At 38.5% G+C, this 21,574-nt stretch overlaps 2 protein-coding genes across 5 annotated transcripts in view; both read left to right on the top strand.

Moving 5' to 3' along the window:
- Positions 1-21,574, top strand: part of LOC129951235 (succinate dehydrogenase assembly factor 3, mitochondrial) — a 451,002-nt gene that overhangs the window by 55,318 nt on the left and 374,110 nt on the right. The gene's annotated exons all lie outside the window — the stretch shown is intronic.
- The window catches only part of LOC129951227 (uncharacterized), a 194,872-nt gene continuing 173,512 nt past the window's right edge, over positions 215-21,574 (top strand). For all 4 annotated transcript variants that reach the window (XM_056063280.1, XM_056063279.1, XM_056063278.1 and 1 more), the window contains exons 1-3: positions 215-1,312; positions 8,460-8,521; positions 19,311-20,483. In XM_056063280.1, the coding sequence (XP_055919255.1) occupies positions 8,479-8,521; positions 19,311-20,483 (1,216 nt within the window). In that variant the 5' untranslated portion in view covers positions 215-1,312; positions 8,460-8,478. The remainder of the gene's footprint in view (positions 1,313-8,459; positions 8,522-19,310; positions 20,484-21,574) is intronic.

The raw sequence follows: 21,574 nt of genomic DNA, 5'->3' as shown, positions 1-21,574 counted from the left end.
TTTTATAGTTTTCAAAGGTGCAGGCCTTCCATAAATTCCAACCGAAAAGTTCTTATCTGGTAACGTCAGAGTTCCCATAATCCTCCCAAAACCCTATCTCACAACTTCAATTCACTAAACGGATTGCATCCCAACTAAACTGTCATCTGTCAAAAATAACAAAATTTTCACATCAAAACCACAACCAACTTCAAGTGATAAATTTTGTTGCCAATGTACATTTGATTTATTGTGTTTCTTCAATGAGAAAATCCAATATTTATAATTTTCACTAAAAATTAAGTGTTTTTCCAAAATCCTCACTGCAAATTAACAAACTACAAATGTCAACAAACATTCTGCCTAACTTATAAAATCACTTAAACCTCATCACAAGTGCAAAATCACTCGAAAATTATCAAGTTTCTTATGTCACTCGTTTTTGCCCAAAACTGCAAACCCAAAAATACAAAAAAAGAAAGAAGCAATGAAAATTATAAATTTGTTTACATTTTGATTCGCTTTGCTGTGTTCCTGGTGCTGATATGGTTGACCTACATGCGAATTAATCATGAATTTGAATTCCAGTTCCAAAATTTAAATTCTGCTTTTGCATCAGTTAATCGCTTTTTTTGGTTTTGTTTCCGCGATGTGTAAATAGTTTGGGAAGCGAAGCGCCAAGTAAACAACTAGATTCGCAAAAAACGCAAAAATCGCAGCTTTTTTTTAACGTCGCCGTCGCTCATTGTCGTCGTCGTCGTCACCGTGGATTTGGGGTTTTTTCTTCTTGAGTTTTTGACGTTTTTTCGAGTTGGTCTTTTTTTGTTTGTATAGTTTTTTAATTTCAATTGAAATTGGAAGTAAATTTGTGGAAGAACTGCGCTGCTGCTGGCTGCTCTACGTTGTTTTTCTAATTAGATTTGTCGTCCTCGTTGTTGTCATCGTCGTCGTCGTTCTCGTTGTCGTCGTCGTCGTGGTTGTTTGGTGCTTGGTGCTAGGTGTATTGTGTTGGTCGGGAGTGCGAGTGTTTTGGACGCGTAAAAAAAAGAAGAATTTGGTGGATGTCTCATAACAAACTGCACGCTAAATGCTAATAATAATGGAACAGCCTCGACTTTAGGGCGAGAGAGGGTTGGTTGGTTCTAGTTGCGGAAGAGGAGAAGAGAGGACGACCGACAACCTAAAACCGACGACAACGTCGTGGTTGCATTGAAATTAAGTGCCGAGTACTGAGTGCTGACCTCGAAGCTATTGTGGAGGAATCAAAATCAAAATCGTAATCGGTGCGGCAGAGGCTGAGGCTGAGGCAGATCCAACGGTGGGTGATGTGAAGGTAGGTTGCGATTTTGTATTGGCGATGTCAACTAAATTTGATTTTCTCTTCTTTTTTTATTTTTGTTGGTACCTATATTTTATTTTCTTAATGGAGAAGGACTTCTACTAGTAGTAGCTAGAGAGAGGGACTGCGGAGCATTATTAACCTAAAATGTTTTTGGCAAAAGCATTTGCGGTGTGTAGCGGCAGCGGTGGGCACCACAATTTAGGTATAAAATCGATAGATCCGTCCCAGGGGAGCAACTGAATGAACTCCAACTCGAACTACTCTGTAAAAGTGTTCTTCTACTCGTATATAGGAAATGAAGAGTTGTTGACGGCAAAGTCGTAATCATATGGTTGTCAAGCTTAATGGTGTTTTTTTCTTCTTCCTTTCCTATTTTTTGTTTGGTATAAAAAGCTGAAAGATTAGTTTTTGGGTGAGTGACTTACTTGTAAAGTTCATCACTCCGACTCCCTTTCTATAAATTACAAGGTAAAACGTAGAAAGGCAGTTGATGGATTTGGGAAATGTTGTTGTTGGTGGCCAATGAGCCTAGTTGAGTGCAAAGTTGATACCTACGAATAAGAAAAGCTAAACATTTGATTTAAGACACTATAGACACATTTTAGTCGTTACTTTTTACTATAGAACATTGAAGACTATCTGAAGCTGTGTTTATAAAATGTTCTGTTAGCGCTCACAAAACTGTTTTGTTCTTCTTAATCATTTTATTCCGTGATTAAAAAATTGTTCCACTTTTGGCGGTTGCAAGTACAGCAGCGCTTTAACTGCTCCTGGAGCATAGGGCAGCATTGTGCCAAGTCACTGGCCATCTTCTAGTGCGGTACAGTATGTATCATTGGCGAAGACGCTTCCGCAGGTCGGTAGTGGAGAGTTCGTGAATAACTATCAAAGAGAATAAACCTCTCCAGATTGCTCCTAGAAGCCCATATAAACAACGGCGTTATGCGATGAGGATTTTAAAATATCCTGGTTCAACATTGGGGGATGGAAGTAATTCCATCCTTAGCAAAAGGCAGGAGTGGGCTTAATCCATTTGAAGGAGTCCACTCCCGTCCTTAAAAAGCCCAAAGTGCAGAACACCAGCACTCCCAACATGTCTAGGGTACCTCTTACTAAACCTTTCAGTGATGTACTTAAAGAGCCCAAATGATCATAGTCGCGGTCATTGATAGGAGCAATATTGATGGCACGATTACCTCTGACCGTTGGCAGATGGTGAAACTGGGGCTCTCGGCTGGTTTTCTCAAAGTCATGAGAGAGCATCCGGGACCACCACCTGTAACGATGGGGGTTGGCATCAAGGTCATGTCAAACTCATCGCGATCTCTATACGCTTGCTGGGCGAAGTCTGGATAGTCGCAAAGCTCGAGGTCGTTGCAAAGGAAGATATTTCTTGCTTCCCGAGAGCTCGCTCATGGATCCCAAAAGAACCCTCACGTCCAGATGACATCAGTGAAATGATCAAGATCAGCAACCCGGATCGCAAAACTGGAGGACTCAACGCCTCATCTCAAGGGACCAACAGCAATGTGGGGCATCATTTTGAACCTCTTTGGTTCTATACTAAAGTACATGGACTACACTATTCCTAAACCCCTATTTGGAAAAAAAAACTTCCAGGTATCCATTCCATCCAGAGATGAATGGGAAAACAAAAAAACTCGTGGATGACAAAAGCATTCATTTTTATACAGATGGATCCAAGACAATTGAGGGAGTTGGTAGTGGTGTGTACTCAGAAAAGCTTAATCTAAGCATCTCATTCCGCCTCCCTAATCATTGTAGCGTCTTCCAAGCAGAAATTTTAGCGATCAAAGAGGTTCTATCTCGGCTAAGAGAAAACGTGATATCAACTTCTGATATCCGCATCTTCTCTGACAGTCAGACTGCTATTTAATCTCTTGACGGTGTCTCAACCAGATCTCAAACGGCCCTCGATTGTCTCTTATGGAGATGGCGCAGCAATTTAACATTCATCTATGTTTAGTGCCGGGCCACAGAGATATCACGGGAAATTAAACTCATTCTAAAGGAAACAGCTTTTGCGATAGCAAATTCTAGGTGGCACAATTTACCAACATGTGCAGAGATAAAACTCATGTGGCCTTCACTGGACCTAAAGCGCTCTAAAGACTTGTTATCTCAATGCAGACTTCATATTAGCTCCCTAATAGGTGTCGTTACGGGACACTGTCTTATAGGCAGACATGCAATACGACTTGGTGTAGCCTCAGATGACTTCTGCAGGAGCTGTATGGATGAAGAAGAAGAGGAAACAATCTCTCAACTTCTCTGCACTTGCCCTGCTCTTTCACTAAGACGCAAACTTCATCTGGGAGACTACTCTTTTGATAATCACAGTGAACTAGCTAAAAAGGATATCAAATATCTTCCTCGCTTTATAAAAAGCTCAAAATGGTTCGACTAGTAAGAAGTAATTCTCTAGATTCATGTGGTATCACAATGGGCCTTTTCTTTTGGCCTAAGTGTGTGGATTCTAAATCCGCAGCCATGTTAACCTAACCTAACTTATAGGACAGCAACAAGATCCTTCCACCTACCTCGATTCACCGCAACTGACCTCAGCTGTGCCCACGATTGAACACCTTGAGACCGAGCCTCCTTTTAAACTGATAACCTCCAAGTTGCCTTTGGTCTTCCAACGCGTCTATTACCCTGGGGATTCCATTGGACGGATTGTTTTGCTATATTGTCGTCCGGTTTCCTCAGTGTATAGCCTATCCAACGCCATTTCCGTTGCATGATGTCTACGTCCAATTTTTTCTGTCCGGTCGAATTCCACTGCTCAACGTTAGAAATGGTTTGCGGCCACCGGATCTTCAGGTTAAAGAAAGCTTGGAATCTGCTCGAGATGTTGGCAGAGCATTTCCATGTTTCAGAAGCATATAACAGCACTGATTTGACGTTGGATTCAAAGAGTTTCAAGAAAGGATTCCAAATGCACTACGGGCTTTGTTTATTCTACTGTTAACATCCAGGTCCGTTCCGAAATCGAGAGCCATAAAACTTCCCAGATAATTAAACTGCTCGACCTTCTCAATGGTCCCCTGCCTTAGAATAACTTGTGTGCTTTGGCCCGTGGTCATTACTTGGGTCTTATTTGTGCTAATCCACATCTCCTTGTCTCACTCTTTGACGGGCTACTGCGCTTTCCGTCAATGTCCTTAGTGATTTTATACAGCTACTTTGCGTCCCCTCTTCCTGCAGCATGTTCCGCATTTTCCGCAAGTTTGTCCACCCTTGCCCTCTTGTCACGTCTTGCACACCGCTGCACTGCCTTATGAGATGCTCTATACTTGTTTCGTAGAATCAATTTTCGCTGAGCATCACTTTCTGAATTGATTCTAATTTTAAGTGTTCTCCGATATGAGATTTTGTCTCAGATGTCTTGGGATATCCAGAAATCTCTAGCCCTTGTCTGGGAATAGTTTTAGTTCCAGCTTCCATGTAAGTGCTCTTAATTTGGCCCCACAAAGCATCTACCGATAAGCCAGCATTTTGTATGCTCGATGCTTTGTCGCCGAGTGTGGTGACGAAATTACGACGTACGTTAGGGTCATTTAGAACGCTTGTGTTGAATCTTGGTCGCCTTGCTATACCCTCTAAACTACGCTGTACAGCAGCTGTTCGTAAGCGAAGCAAACCCAGTAGCAAGTGATCTTTCGTTACGAACAACACACTTCCTCCATTTCTGCTATATAATGAAGTGATCGATTTTATTTTTGCTTCGACCATCAGGAGATTCCCAGGTGGCAGGTCTTGTGCGGAAATAAAGAACCTTCCATCACAGAAGTCCAAAAGCATATCACCATTTTCGTTGACCTAAGCCATGCTTACACATGACTCGTTCGAGTCCTACGTTATCTGAAGCTGAAGCCTCATTCGTTAAAGCGTAGCATTATATAATGGTGACTTCGGTTTCCAGGATATAAGTAGTAGTAGTACAAGAACATCTTCTTTAGTAAACATGATGCCCACACCGTTGAGTCTTGGACCTCTGTCTGCCTCCTCTTATCCAGAATACAACATTCTCTTTTGGCCCGATTCTGCAGTATATACAGCTCTTCCTCTCCATTTGGTTTCACTCACTCCCAGAATGCTGATGTTATGCAGAAGCATTTCACAATCTACCTGCTCGTACCTACCTGGTGCGTACAGGGAACAAAAATTCCATGCTCCAATCTTCGTTCGTGTTTTGTAGCCAAAAGTCCGTTTTGTTGAATCTGCGTTATTCTGGTCAGAAAACACTCGAAAAAAAGTATGTCAAGATTTTCGGTGAGTTAAACCAGCTGACTCAGTTAGTTGACGAGCCAACTTGGATTCTTGACGTTCCGCCAATACCCTAGACTTGTTTCTTACCTCTGATCCTAATAAATATATGGCCAGCGGATTATAGCTTCTAGGTACATCCGACCATTGTGTCATATCTGAAAATGTCTCATGTCGAAAAACCCCATTTAAAGTTAAAATCCCTACGAGGACCTTTTGGCAATATGAGAAGCCAACTGGAACGGTCTCAATGAATTCTCCAGGAAATTTAATTGGTAACAATGCTTCCTCAATAGTGACGTGGATTCCAGTGTAGATATGACAACAAACTTAATTCTTTGTGGAATGAGAAATTGCACTTATATCCCTTCTTTCCAAGGTCATCAAAACGCTGATCAGCTTTCAGCTTAAGAAATATCTTGAAGAACGGAAGCTTCTTAATGATCAACAGTACGACTTTTGGAGCAATAGGTCCAATGGTGATCTCAAGCTTTATCTCACCGAATAATAAACCAAATCTATACATCGTTTTGGAGCAAGTAAGACTATTGCACTCGATATTTCAAAGGCATTTGATAGAGTTTGGCATCAAGCTCTCTAATCGAAAATGTGCATTTGGTAATGATGAATCACTTCTTCGTTGGGTTAGAAATTACCCTTTGGACCGTTCAATTCAAGTAGTATTGGACGGGTTTAAATCTGATATCCACAAAATAAACGCTGGTGTGCCCCAGGGCTACGTTTAGTCTCCGACGCTCTTCCTTATTATTATTAATGAGTTTATATGAAACTTCTAACCCACTAAATTGTTTCGCTGATGACAATACCCTCAGCTTTTCATATTTGTTTTTAGAGTCTCATCCTTGTTCTTCGGATGTAAGCTACCAACGGTAGGTTTTGATAAGCTCATTAAATTCTGATCTTGATAGCAGTGCGAATTAAAAACCGTGTAGAATTTAATGCTTTGAAACTCAATGCTGTCTACTGTCGCAAAAGCGTAACTCTCCCAGAATGCCTCTATCCATGAGTGGTACTTGCATCAAGGAGACTAAACAACTATCAGTCCTATCACATCACATATTTCACATACCCAAAGGTGCTGCTAAATATCTAGGTTTCCTCCGACGATGCAAGAAGTTTTTTACCCCTTCTGATTTGGCTATAATTTATAAAGCCTATATGCGTCCAAAACTTGAATACAGTTCCCATATTTGGGTACCAACTTGAGTCTTCTGGACAGAATTCAAAAGAGAGTTTTAAAAATGACGAGTGACCGTTGTCTTCCTGAAACTTTTGCATATCTCGAGCACCGTCGTAAGCTTTCATGTCTCTCATTATTTTATCGCTACTTCCATAAGCAATGCTCTAATGAATGGCCAGTTGCATTCCTCCATTCAAACAATTTAACCGTATTACTCGTTCTTTTAGGAATGCCCATCAGTTTACCCTTGAGCCTAATTTCGGTCGTACTTTGAAGTACGGAGATTCTATTTTTAGTCGTACTGCACGAATATGGAATGCGTGGAATTGATCGGGTTGTAAGGATTCAGTTCAGTTGCTAAATCATCATGCTTATCGTTTTAGTTAAAATAAAGGTCTGGTTACGGCATGTAGTACCCGTGGCGTGATAGTTAGTGCGTTAGACTGCCATGCCAGAGGTATTGGGTTCTATCCTTGCCTATGCCACCTAAAGTTCCTTTTCAAGGGTACTGCGAGTAATTGACAAATCCTCCAAGAGTAATTCTTGGCATAAAAAGTTCTTTCTTAAATTAGATGTCTGAATTCGGCATATAAACTGTAGGTTCCCTCAATCCCTGCAACTACTGCACACAGTAATTGTGTTGAGAGTTGTACAAATAAGTCATTAGAACACCGTTCTCTACGGATCATGATCCTCTACTTTGATTGTCAATGTAGAAGACGGAACACAAACAGTGTGAGAATTTGGAAATATTGAATGGTAAGAAAGAAGGTGAGGGTTTACACTATTTTAAATATTTTATTATAGCAGTTACTGGGAAAGGCATTCCACATTCGCGAAGTACGGCTAAAATACGAATCTCTATAATATAATGAACGAAGTTTTGTAAATGGTAGAAGATTAAAAGAAGAGACATATTTCTTCCATCGTATTGGAAAAACCAAAAATCTAGTGGCATTTTGGGCGACTTAGCGTATAGAATCATTTCATAAAAGAATATCAAGATTTTTAGTGTCATTGATGCAAAACTAAAAGAAAGCGACTTAAAGGGTAAATACCTATCCCTTTAACGATACAACTTTTAGATTTGTATTTTGTGCCACTCTAATCGATCTTGATAATATTTAGCATACAACTTGATCGATTTTTCGAATAATGTCAATGTCATGACCTGATGACGTTAGTCAAAGATTTCGTTCTTTTACTAGGTTGAAGAAGAGGAATCCAATAAGTATATTGAATTTAGTGAAAAGCAATTTGTATAATTTGAGTTGTTGTAATGGTCATGGTCAACCTACAAAGTCGTTTTCATTTTTTTACCTAATAGATGATCTTAGCGTCTCTTAAAATAGGTGATAAGTTCAATTTAAGTCCCTTCAGCGCCTGCCTGTAAAGATAGCATCAATTATTGGTTTGCCAGAGATATTTCCTAACCTCATGTACAATAATCGTTTTAGAAGAGGATCTTTTTTCGATACAATAACGTAATTTTTGCTGCTAGATTATTTCCTATTCTTCATTGAATTTTAGGGATTTTATGCTTTAAGTTAGTTAAAATGTCTATTTTTTTATCTTAATTGTGTTTATTTATATTATTAAGTCATAATCTTCTCATTTCTTTAACGAATCAATTTTTTTATATTTCAGGAAAGATGCTGGCTAGTGTATGATGTCTTCACAAGCTGTTTATTGTTTGAATCTTCAGATACGTAAGTACCTAAAAATATCTATGCATATTAAATATTCAAAAACATAAACAAAATTGAAGTGATTGTACAGTAGGACATCGGTAGTTCGAATCCTCGGTAATTTGAAAACTCCACTTGTTTCCATCACGAGCTCTATTGTAATCGGAAGCTTTTAAAAATCCCAAACAAAAACTATCATCAAATCCTACCATTATAATATTTGGTCATAGTTTTGTTCTCGATTGGTACAAATTTATTTCTTATGTATTTTTAAATAAAGTTATCCGTAATTTAACAATTTTCTAAATTTTAAATAGTCTGCAATTCGCTGTTTTTAAATATTTTCTTTACAGAATAAATTGAAAATTATGAAGTCACATATAATCTTCTAAAAAAAACATTTCTAAGGAAAAGATTCTTCGGGTTTGTTTTTTAAACGATTTAGTAAAATTTTTAAGCCATTTTTAGCAATTTACTCAGCTTAAAAGATAGTTTACTTAATTTCAAATTATGTACTGATCTTAAAGTCTTGTAGTCACCAAAGTCAACCTTAATGGCTGAATCACAAACACGCTTCAGCTTCGTCTGCGTTACGGTGGCCTTGCTTCGAGGTTGCTTTGAATGACATTTCTATTATTTCATCACTCCAAAGAGCAAATATTTTGTTTGTTGACATTTTTTTACAGCTGTTGAGCTGTCAGACAAAGCAAATGTTTAGATAATTGATGGCTGAATCACATACACGCTTCAGCTTCGGCTTCGTCTGACGTTTACGAGTTCAGCCATAGGAATTCAATGCATGCTATCACAATGTAGCTTCGACCTCACGTTTTGTTTGACAATCGTAAGGAAGAGAATGTAATGTAACGTAATGTGACTCCAAACGGAAGCTATAGTTCAATTTTCTGAACATTTGCTTTGTCTGACAGCTCATCAGCAGTAAAAAAATGTCAACAAACAAAATATTTGCTCTTTGGAGGGATGAAATAATAGAAATGTCATTCAAAGCAACCTCGAAGCGGGCCTAACGTAACGGAGACGAAGCCGAAGCTGAAGCGTGTATGTGTTTCAGCCATGAACTAGAGCTTCCGTTTGGAGTCACATTACGTTACATTACGTTCTTTTCCTTACGATTGTCAAACGAAACGTGAGGTCGAAACTCAATTGTGATATCATGCTTTGAATTCCTTTGGCTGAGCTCGTAAACGTCAGGCGAAGCCGAAGCTGAAGCGTGTTTGTGTTTCAGCCATAAGTGTTCTATAAGTGTCAAGATTTCTTTCCTGTCTCCGTTTTCTACAGGGTGTCCCACGGGAACTGGATCAAAAACAAATGAATGTAACTCCCAAAGTTAAAGTCTTAAATTTTTTAATTAATACCAGAAGGTAGAAAATTAAATGCCATTTAAGGTTTTAAAAATAACGTCGGATAAATGGTGCCCATCTTGTTCGTAACAGGTGGCAAGTCGGTCCAAGAAATTTCGGTGGACGCGCTCCAGTAGGTCTTGTTCAATTTACGCAACTTCAGACTTTATTGTTTCCTTCAACGCTTTCAAAGTGGTGGGTTTCGACTCGTAAACGTGTGATTATAGGTATCCCCAAAGGAAAAAGTCACACGTCGTCAAGTCAGGGGACCTCGGGGTCATGGCATGTCCCCAGAGCGTGACACAAGGCCGTTGGGGAACATCTCGCGCAAGAGGGCGATTGTGGGTCAGGAAGTGTGAGGGGGGGCCCATCTTGCTGAAACCAAACATCTGCTTGGTTGACAATTCGCCTTCTTCTGCGTAATTGAGGTCTCAAAAAGTTATTTATCATATCCATGTAGCGGATAGAATTGACGGTGACGGTGTTTCCTTCTTCTTCAAAAAAATATGGACCGATGACAAATTTTCTAGACATTGCACACCACACAGTTACTTTAGGGCTATGCAGTGGCCGTTCATGGAGGCGTTCAGGGTCAAATAGCGACAGTTTTGTTGATTAACAGAACCCTTGAGATGGAAGTGCGCCTCATCGCTCATGAGCAGCAACATATCGTGATTCACTTCAAACAACGAGAGCATCTCCAACGTGAATGAAGAACGCTGTGCGTAATCAGTAGGTTGCAACTTCTGAACGATTGCCAACTTGTACGCATGAAACTTTAAATTATGCTTGATAATTAGACTCACTGAAGAGAATGAAATGTGCAGTGATTGAGTTCGCTTGCGCACGGAACGGCCAGGGCTTTAAAGAACAGCTACCCTCACTCGGTTAACGTTTTGTTCAGTTGCAGCTGTCCATACGGGGCCAGGTGGTTTCTTTTTCATTACACTGGCCGTTCTCCGAAAAGAAGTTACCCATCTCATAATTGTGTTTCTTGAAGAAACAGTACCGTGACGTCCAATGTTGAATCTGATTCGGAAAACCCGCTGCACTGCCACCACCGATTCATTGTTTTTAATAAATTCCTCCAGTGCGAAGACACGATGAACCGCTTCCCAACGATCCATTGTGGTAACTTAACAGATTTTAAATGAGCCCAGTGAGGAGAAAGGGCCCCCTACTTTTCGTCCGGTTCCCGTGGGACACCCTGTATATGGCTGAAACACAATCGCGCTGCAGCTTCTGCTTCGCCTGCGTTACGTTGCGCCTGCTTTGAGGTTGCTTTGAATGACACTTCCAATATGACATTTCCAAAATGGAACTTCTGTCATTAGCAGCTGTTATTTTTTCTCAAAATAATATGCGTTTTGCAATATAAAAAATTAAATTTATCGCGGAAGTAGCTTACACAGCCTATAATAACCAATGGGAATCCGTCCAAAACAAATGTATTCTGTTTGTTGACTTGTTTAAAGCTGTGGAGCTGTCAGACAAAGCAAATGTTCAGCAAATTTGAACTAGAGCTTCTGTTTAGAGTCACATTACGTAACATAACGTTATTTCCTTACGATTCTCAAATGAAACGTGAGGTCAAAGCTTCATTGTGATAGCATGCCATTAAATTCCTTTGGCTGAATTTAAACGTCAGGTGAAGCCGAAGCTGAAGCATGTTTGTGTTTCAGCCATTAACTCGTTTCCAGAAGCTATATTGCATTTATAAAAAAAATTCGAAATTAAGTGGTACTGGTAATTCCGTTCCACTATTTTTCTGAACTAGTCCCAAAGGACTGGGGTGGATTTAGTTCAAAATTAAAAATTAAAGTTTTCAGTAGGTTTACGTAAAGTGTTTTTTTTTTTTTAAGTAATAGCTCGAATTTTATCAAAAACGGCCCGATGGATTTTTATGTAATTTTCCTAAAAGGGTACCCTCCTCGAATTTTTAATTTTTCTCGAGAACTAATAAGCCGATTAGAATAATTTTGTCTGTCTTCTTAATAATATTTAATGATGAAAAGTGTAAACTTTGTTGGGTATCCAAAAACAGTATTTTTTAAGTTTGTACCGTCAATTCGGCATGTAACCAAAATAAGCTTAGTTAGCTTTTACAAAAACCAAAAAACAAAAGTCTCCTAAGTTAGTAAGAAGAAGTAATTAAAATATTAATTAAAATAATCGTATATCGTATCAAAAACACCTTTAATTGAGTCTATACACAATAAACAAAAACCATTGATTAATTGAGTTAATTTCCAAAAACAGTCTCTTCCACATAATTCTATGGACGTAGGTAGAAAAGTTAGTTAAAAATTATATCCATTGAAAAAATTCAAAAATTTCCAACTGCTTTTCATATACTCTTGGTGGCACGGCTACTCGTTTACAATAGCTTCTAACCCTAAAATATGAGACAATTTGTCATATCCCTAATTTAAGCGTCACAATCATAAATCACGCTTACAATGACCGCTATCCGCTGGTACCCAGTTTAAAACCACCGCACACAACAAGTTTCTCATTCCTTCCACAAAAATAAAATTTACTCCAAACTTTCAACCTACGAACGACGACGCTACGTACGAAAAACCCCTTAAAACACTCTAAACCACATCCACCGCACTTGTATATGTAGGACGTAGGTCTATTTATTACTTCCAGAGATATGCAAGTTTGGGTTCTTTTTTTTTTGTTGTGTTTCATCTTTGCAAAACCACTTGCCTTGCCACTACTGGTGGCACCATCCGCGTATTAACAATTCACCAATTCATGCTCCGAGATGCGAGGATACGACTACTAGGTGGCGCGGTGGCTGGAATTTCAAGTATGTGAATATTGTGTGGAAGCTGGACACTGGGCAGTCCAAGAATTGGATATGGAGAGCAATCTTTCTAAGAATAAGAGTCCACCAAAAAAACAAACACTCGTCGTCGTCATAGTATTTATTTGGTACCGCGAAATTAAATTTTGTGTACCTACAGCTTGTCAGATTGTTGGTTAAATTCACTTCGGACCGGCCTTCTAGCTATTTACATATATATATAGTCTATGGGAACAGGGACGTTGAAAAAGAAGAATAAATATTCCTTTTGGAAACACTATACAAGGATACTTCCCTCATACTCCAAATCTTGTCAAACTAGTTACAATCTACCTCATCGTCGTCGTCCGGTCCTGTGCTGTGCTGGACGGACCAACTATTAAGAGATTTTTCACTGAAACTTACTGAAAGTTTTATGATGCGCTGACCCTGGAGCCGGATTTATCGCATTTACATTTACGGATGAGCAAAGGCCATACCAACCAAAGACCAATGGTTTGTATAGAATGAAAACGAAGCACCACGACGACGACGATCACGATGACGATGACGACGAAAACGACACCATATTTGTCGAGAAGACGACGACGGGAGCGTAGATACTTTCAATTGTCCACCACGCTGCTCGAGGTGTATGTAACAGGGAGACATCATCCTCATTCTCATCCTCATCCTTCACCTCGTACCTTCTGATCCAACAACTATGAGTATATAACCATAACCATAACCAACTCGTAATATTGGTCACTCTCTTGTTCCGTGGTGGGAATTTGTCGCGTAAAACACCACTAAGAGTTCCTTTTATAGCTTCTCTTGGTACTTGGTGCTTCTGCTTCTGGTGTTGTTTCTGTTTCTGTTGGATAAACTTGTGGACTTGTGTTTTTGTGTTATTGGTGTCGATGGAGGTTTTGTTTTTGGGGTTTGCTGTCACAACTTCCCCCACCATCACCAAACCAGAAGAAGGATGTAAGGAAGGAAGCAAACGTGTACGTGTACACGCAGCAGTGGAGGTGGGACTGCACACCATTATCATGAAGGATGATTCCTTTTGTGTAACGATGAACAGCGACAGACGACCTATGAAGCGACCAACGACGACGACAGAAGGAAGGAAGTAAGGAAGGACGGACAGGACATACGCTCCGACTTCCAGAGTAGAACAAAAAACTGAACAAAACAAAAACTAATCCGACAGCTAATTATGACCTCGCAATTTTATATTATAAGGCGACTTCTACTACTATTTTAAGGCTCTGTTCCGCGTGTGTCGACTATCTATAGGTTTAGGTTTAAGTCTAGGTATAGATAGGTGGTCAAAGTAGAGGATATATTAAGGACCTATAACATCGATATTTCGGAGGGTAGGTGTTTTAAAATGGCCAAAGAACCACTATAGGACGAGTGCAGCGTCAGTAGCCGTCCCTAAGTGTAGTATAGGAATATTTAACAAAATAGAAGTGAACATTTATTGCGTTAGTAAGAAATAGTGCTATAAATATGTCCTGGTTCTTGATTTAGCGATATGCCTCCATTTCGTCTTCCTTCGTTCGTTCGTTCATCGTCGTTTGTTGTCGTTCTCAGTTGAAAGGATCATAAAAACACAACCAGATAGATATAATATTTGTTTTGATGCCATAAAAAAGGACAAGAACTTTCCGGTGTGGTCATATATAGAAGAGAAGCTATCATCGCAGGAAGGACTATGGATGGCTATGTGACGGAAGAAAAAAAAAAAACAGAAGACGAATTGAAGGAAGGGGTAGTGGAAATGGAAGTGGAAGGGTTACTTCTGTTTTTGATGGTGGCGGCCTATATTGTTATTGAAACATGTTTTTTGTATGCATACGTATATGTGACAGGACATTTCTTTTTGGTGTGCTCCTTCTCATTTCTTTTTGTGGTGCTTTGTAGAAAACGTGCGGACGGACAGTTTCTATACACGAGTGTATAAAACTTGGTTTCATAATGGATTTCAATTGGGAGTTCCAATGTCAGCAAGTTCTTCCTTTCCTGTCCGTCTCTTTAGCTTTCGTTTTTCAGTTCTCGCGATGGATTTTGGAGAAAGGGAAAGGGGTGGTTGGTTATGTTGTCGGTTGGGAGGACTAAAAACCATTAAAATCACCTTGCGCGATGTGATGCGATGGTGATGTGACGTGGTTGTGGATAGAGTGGGTTGGGAGGATTTAAAGGATATTTGTTTGGAAATGTCAGTGGAGCATGGGTCATGGACCAGTTAAAGGGGGAGGAGGATGGCAGAGGGCAGCTGTGTTGGTCGTTTGTTGGCCCATTTCACGTTTCGCTGTTGAAGGCATTTTATTAAATTAAAAAAAAAGAAAAAATTATTATTTGCTGAGCCCGTTTTTTCGTTTTTTGTGTTTTATTTTCTTTTTGGTTTCTTGTGCTTCATGGTTATGTTATATTATATTTAATTTAATTCACTTTTTCTGATGTTAATAAAGTGGATTCCATCATAGGTACACTACACATATTTTTTTGGAAGTGCCATATGAAGGTTTGTACATATGTTCACATGGGCTTGAGGCGGCAAAAATGTGAGGAAGGTGTAGCAAAAAAATTGTTTTATAAATTTATAAATAAAAAGAACCATTGGTCTGTTTTGTTTTTCGTTCCTCTATCTCTCGCGAGGCTGGGATGCCGCGGATCAAACCACACATTAGTGTTATGAAAAATTATTATGGTCCCTATGGGATTTGTAGCGAGAAAAAAAAAATCTGTTCGTTTCCTTTTTATATTCTTTTTTATTGGATCCTTCACTTTCTTTTTTTTATGTTTTTTTTTTCCAAAAAAAGTGAGTAAAGGATATTATAATGGTTGACCTTTACGTCTGGAGGCAAATGTGGTTAGTAGATTGGAATTTACTAAGATTGATGAAGAAGTCTATGGAATTTTGTTTAAAGTTATATCGGAACGGACCCATTCATTAATTTAGATTTTAACATCAAAGGTTGAAGTTTGTGTTTAATTATTTCTCAAACTCTAAAGGATTTTCTATTTTCAACAATTCCTTTTCCAACAATTGCACACCATAAATTAATCAAGTCAATTTATTTCAATTTTCATAGATCAGACAGAAAAGGTGTCAAATCAAAAATTATTCCCCTTCGACATCATAAGGAACTTAAAAGTAAGGCAAGTTTCTATTATCTGATTGGCTAACTGCCAAAAAAATGTCCTTCCAATTAAGGTAACTTTATTGGAATGTTGACTCAATATAAGTCAAGACAAATCTCCCTAACTATCAAGTGAAGTCTGCTTATGTCAAAATGACAGTTGATCATGTTTTTTCATTTAACTGAATGCTGAACTTTATTACTCTGTAATTTATTTATTTTCTGCACAATTTCATTTAATGTTTTGTGAAAAAGGATTCATTGTCAAATAAGAAAAAAAAAAGTAATATTTCTTTAAAATACAAAAGACAAATCGTAATAGAGCTTGTAGCTCTCCTCAAGAATGTTTTGTAGACGATATTGTTGATGGAGGGTTTTTTACGATGAACTGAAAGTAGTAAGTAAAGTAAATTTTCGGGATTGCAATTTATGACACTTATGTCTTGGTCAAAATGTACGTTCAAAGAATGCAGTTGACTGCAAATGAAACCCCTTATGGTGCCTGAACATGTCCATTTACAGACGATTGTGTCAGATCAGAAGAAAAAAAAGAGGATGAAAAACTGCGACATTTGATATGGTGACTACTACCGCGAAAACCAACAGCGCTTATTTGGATGCGGCTTTGTCATTGGAGCCAGACTTAGGCAAGAAGTCTTGAGCTATAGGTGCATCAATGAGCGCCTCATGACCATCCGCATCAAGGCTAAATTCAGCAACATTAGCCTGATATGCGCGCACGCCCCCAAAGAAGAGAAGGATGACAACACCAATGATATTTTCTTCGAGTTATTAAAACATATGAGCAGTGTCCTAGCTACGATATTAAAATTGTCCTGGACGATTTGAATGCCAAGCTGGGAAGGGAAGACATCTTTGGTGGAATAATCGGGAAGAACAGCCTGCACGACAACACTTCCGACAACGGATTCAGGCTCATAGATTTTGCTGCGGGGCGAAAAGTCATGGTAGCCAGTAAGCGTTTTCAACTCCTCAACATCCAGAAAGAAACTTAGAGTTCTCCAGATCAATCTATCGTCAACCAGATTGATCATATTGCTATCGACGCCAAACACGCTTCCAGCATCATAGATGTCCGAACTTTAAATCGACTCGGACCACTACCTCGTTGTAGCCAAGGTAGCACTTCGGGTTTCCAGACCCAAGGCAAAACAGGGAGGTGCTGGGAGAAGGTAAAACGTCGAACGGCTACAATCGCCAGAGATCGGCAAATCCTTTTCCGACCGAGTTACAAATAACTTCTCTCGAAGTTGTCTGCCTCCAACACAATGTATCGAAAACCAGTGGCAACATTGCCAAGATGCAATCAGAGAATTGTTGGAACTTTCGAGAATAATTGCTTTTATTCATTGATTTGCTCCCAAGCAAAAATACATTTACTTTGACAGTTCCCGAACTGCGTTCTTTATTGTTTTAGATCGCAACTACTTGACACTTCAACAATGAGTTTAGGATAACTGTAACGGAGTAATGTTTCGTTACAATAGTAGTTAGAAAAGGAAACGACCAATGGATTTCTTTTTTAGCGTAGACATCTGTGAGCGGTCAGAGTCATTTGATATGAATAATTATGAAACGCACTCAACTCCGAACTGTCATTTGAAATTTTCTGACAAGCTTCCAGAAACAAATGAAATACTACCTGCAGGAGACTGGTGACTGCCTTCGGCATCCATTTCGATATTGTTTGACAGTTTCGTTATCCGCTCAGAGTTAAAAAAGAAAAACCCTCAATGGCTGCGTTCAATCTCGGACAGATAGGGTATCCGGATACCTTTTTTATGTCAATGTAAACGAACCACTGATACAAAACAGTTGTAGAGATGTCAAAAAAGGAATCCGAAGGTATCCGAGAATTTTTGATATAAGTGGTTTACTGACAGAACAACTAATCTGGCTTAATTTAAAAGAGCCTGAAAACTGAAATTCAAATTGTACGTTTTTTTGGTAAACATTCAGTCAATTATTGAAAATATCAATTGAAAACTTTATTTTACAATAAGTTTGGACTTCAAAATCTTAATGTTTGTCTCCTTTTTATAAATAGCTAAAAGTTATTTTTATTTTTTGCTTGCTATCTTGATTAAGCTATCCAGATCGTTTAGTAAGGTATCTAAAAATTAACCTATCCAGAATATTTTATCCATTATCGTTATCATGTGTCAATTTTTGACATTGAGCACGTTTCAATCGTCATAACGAACTCAATTTTTCGGTTTATTTTCTGCTGCCCAGAAATTTCCTTCCTATTAAAGCCGTTTGTTTTGGAAGATAAGGTTAGTAAATTTGACTGTAAAAGTGTCCCCGGAAAGAAGTATGAAAGCAAAAACAAATTTGTGACCTTACTTGCGAGATTCTAACAAACATATTCCAAAAACTGGAATTATAATTGTCGGAGTAGAGTGGTCATAAGCACTCGACTTAAGTAAAAATTAAATTTTGCAAAGAAAAAAAAAAAACAAACCCACAGAAAAATGTTTCATTTGTCATGAGTGCAATATTGGTTTTTGACAGTTTTGAGAATCTCATTTCATATTCGTTTTGATATTCGTTGCCTCTATCAGACAAATTTGATATTATCTCCAAACTATTTTAAAAAATTTGTTATGGTAGAAAATATCACCTTTTTTCCATTCGTCAAAATATGACTTTACAATTGGGTTTTTCATGGGAAAAATAAATCAATTTATTCTTGATCTGTCAAAACACAAATTTCCCCATAAGTTCCATGGGGCAAAATATATTGATTTTTGATTGAAGATCAAACAGCAGATCTTTATATAATTGCGCCCCAATCCCAAGCTTCTTTGCAAGTCTAAATATTTTGGTAGATTAAATCATGAGCTCATACCAAAACAGCTTTCAACTGTCAGTGCGCCAAGTTTTTGAAAAATGAGACGGTAATACAATAGCATGCAAAACAAATCAAATTTTAAATATTTTTCCATTCGCCAAGAATAAAAATCAATCTATCCAGATCAGATTTCCATACAAATTTTAATTTGTATCGTTGTCAATAGAAAACGATTAAAAATTGATATTTTTTTTACTGTCGGAGTAGCTGTCTATTTTTCGTTCTTATTTCTTTTTTTTTTTTATATTTTAAAAATGTATACAATTTAACAAATCATAAACTACATCAGTCAAATTGACGGATACAAATTATATTTTATAGATGCATTAAGGAATAAATGTTTAAAAAATCTTAGACTTGCAAAATGTATATTAAATCAAAAATAAATCAACCTATGTTACCCAATAGAACGTGGAAAAGTTGTTAATCGATTTTTGACAATTTCAAAGGAAAAGCAAATTGATTTATTTTACCTATTGAATATCCCAGGAATTTACCAAGATAAAGCTCAATTAAAATGTTTCTGAATTTAAAAACATTATATTCTATATTTTAACACTTACTTACTTAAAATTTTAAAAATCCTTAAATTTGTTTTTTAAATGCTTTTTTTTTCTTTAACTTTCAGAATCAAATTGCGATGAAAATGGCAAAACTGTTTCGACTCGAACCCAAAACTCCAACGAAGTGTCCAAACAAAATTGCAGCATCACCATGGACAGCAGTTCCAGTGATGAGCCATCGCCACTGCAAAAAGCAATTGTCCAACACAATTCATCACAATCGATATTCGACACTGGCCAATCGCATCAACAATCGACTGGAAGCACCAATAATATCATTCTTCTGCGAGGATCTCGCAACGAAAATGGCCAAATAATCATTCAAAACAAGCACGATGTGATAAGTTTCATCAACGAAGAGGATAAACCCTTAATCTTACATACGCCACGTAAGACAAATGGTGGCGGTAATTCGAGTACGTCCACCGGGGGTAGCGGTGGTGGTGGTGGGGGCAATACTATTCTCTTGCAAACGCCAATCAATGCAAACCAATTGGAATCGGTGCTTCTTCAGTCGGCGGCGTCTATGAAGAAGGGCAATCTCGGTGAGCGGTCTTTCCTCATTCAGAAGCAGCCCAGTCGGACGTACACTACCGACGGCAACCGTCTCACCACAACAACAACACTCTCTGGAGCAAATGCCAAAGGGCCGTTCATATTGCAAACGCTAAAGCGCTTGGAAAAGTCACAATCAATCCTTGTAATCCGGAACTCGAGTGCTAATACGAGCCACAGCAATAACAACAACATTTCTACTACGACTTCCAGTGATGTTACAACTGCTGCTGGCAATGTTAACACTGCCACATCTACGCCACCATTAGCCACATCATCGTCGTTGCCTTCGTCTTTGGCCTTCTCCAGAGTGACCACCACCCCGCAATCAACACAAACCGGCCTGGTGAAGCAAACTTCATCTGTGTCAGTAACAACAGGAGCAGCTGTAGCATCTATTCCCACTCGGGTCAAATCTACAAATGCCCGTTTAGGTATTATCCAGCACCAGCAGCAGCATGCCAACAATAACAACGCTCATAATAACAAAGGCAATAACACCGGCAATAACTATAGCCGGAACCCTCGGAATTCCCTTCATGGAGCAGGAGGCGTTGGTTCCGGGGTTGGAACAAGCAGTGGTGGCGGCGGCGGCGCCGGGACTGCTGTGAACCTGGATGAAGTCCAGAATAAACTTGAAGCAGCGGGACAGCAAAAAAAGACGAATGTACCTCTTGGGAGTGGTAAGTGCTTTGTTGTTTGTCTCTCATAATAATTACAAAGCAATGCAATCCTATGCATCATATGGAGTCATATAAGTTGTTGTTCTACACACATGTTATGTTCCAACGAGGCGGTGCGGCGGCTATGGAGACTTTTGTTTTGTGCATCCTGCAGGTGCATGATGGGCAATGGGTATTCCTATGCACATTGATGGCTTTGGCCAATTCGCAGCAATGGTTTTTTAGGTTCACTTTGGATGGAGGAACAATATCAGGACATATAGGAACAGTGTCGATAGTCGATGTTGGTGAAGAGGTGATATGAATCATGAGGTTTTGTGTTTTATTTTAGTTTATTTGTTGCGTTGCGTTTTGATAACGAACCCTGAATACTTGTCTAGCTAAGTTAGAAGTTATTCTGCCCAGGAGATGTTCCGTCGCCTCGCCTGAAGACATGCATTTTTTGGAAAATAATTTTTAAGGATTTTATTTTTTATTTGTTTCAAACCAAAAACAGGAGATGCATTTAAAATGGAGGAAAATGACTAAGCTGTGTATGTGTGTATGTTGCATTAATTCGTATACGAGTACTTATGAAATAAAAGTTCACTTCTGATTATGACATTTTTGGTTTTAGGAAGATTTTGTAGCTCTTAAAAACTTAATTTTCATAAAGAAGCTTAGTTCAAGGTTTATAGAAATAGTTAATTTCCAAGCATGTAGAAATTAAACTCTTAAATTGTATTCAACTAAACAATTATTAAAGGAATCTTTAACATTAAATGTCTTATAATGTTTGCTTTTTTTTTTAAACTTAACTGATTAATTTTTGGAACCAAAATGGTAGCTCCTTTCTCATTTTGAAGGAAATAAGGACCGATGGTGTTGCCATCGTGTAAACCTCACCTAACTGTCAATGTCAACAAAGCTTGACATTCCCAACTGTCAAACTATAGACAACAACCGTCTAAAAAAAACTGCCAGTATTTGTTTAAGCGAAGTTCAACGTATAAGTATACTGCAAGCAGATTATTTTTCCACATGAAGTCAGTCTAGATTCCATCGCACGATAGTTTCAGTGTCCTACTAAATACAAAATTTCAGTTGAAATT

The sequence above is a fragment of the Eupeodes corollae genome, chromosome 3 (assembly GCF_945859685.1).
Source record: "Eupeodes corollae chromosome 3, idEupCoro1.1, whole genome shotgun sequence".
Taxonomy (NCBI): Eukaryota; Metazoa; Arthropoda; class Insecta; order Diptera; family Syrphidae; genus Eupeodes; species Eupeodes corollae.
The sequence above is the reverse complement of the archived record's forward strand: the minus strand, read 5'-3'. Positions and strand labels throughout refer to the sequence as shown.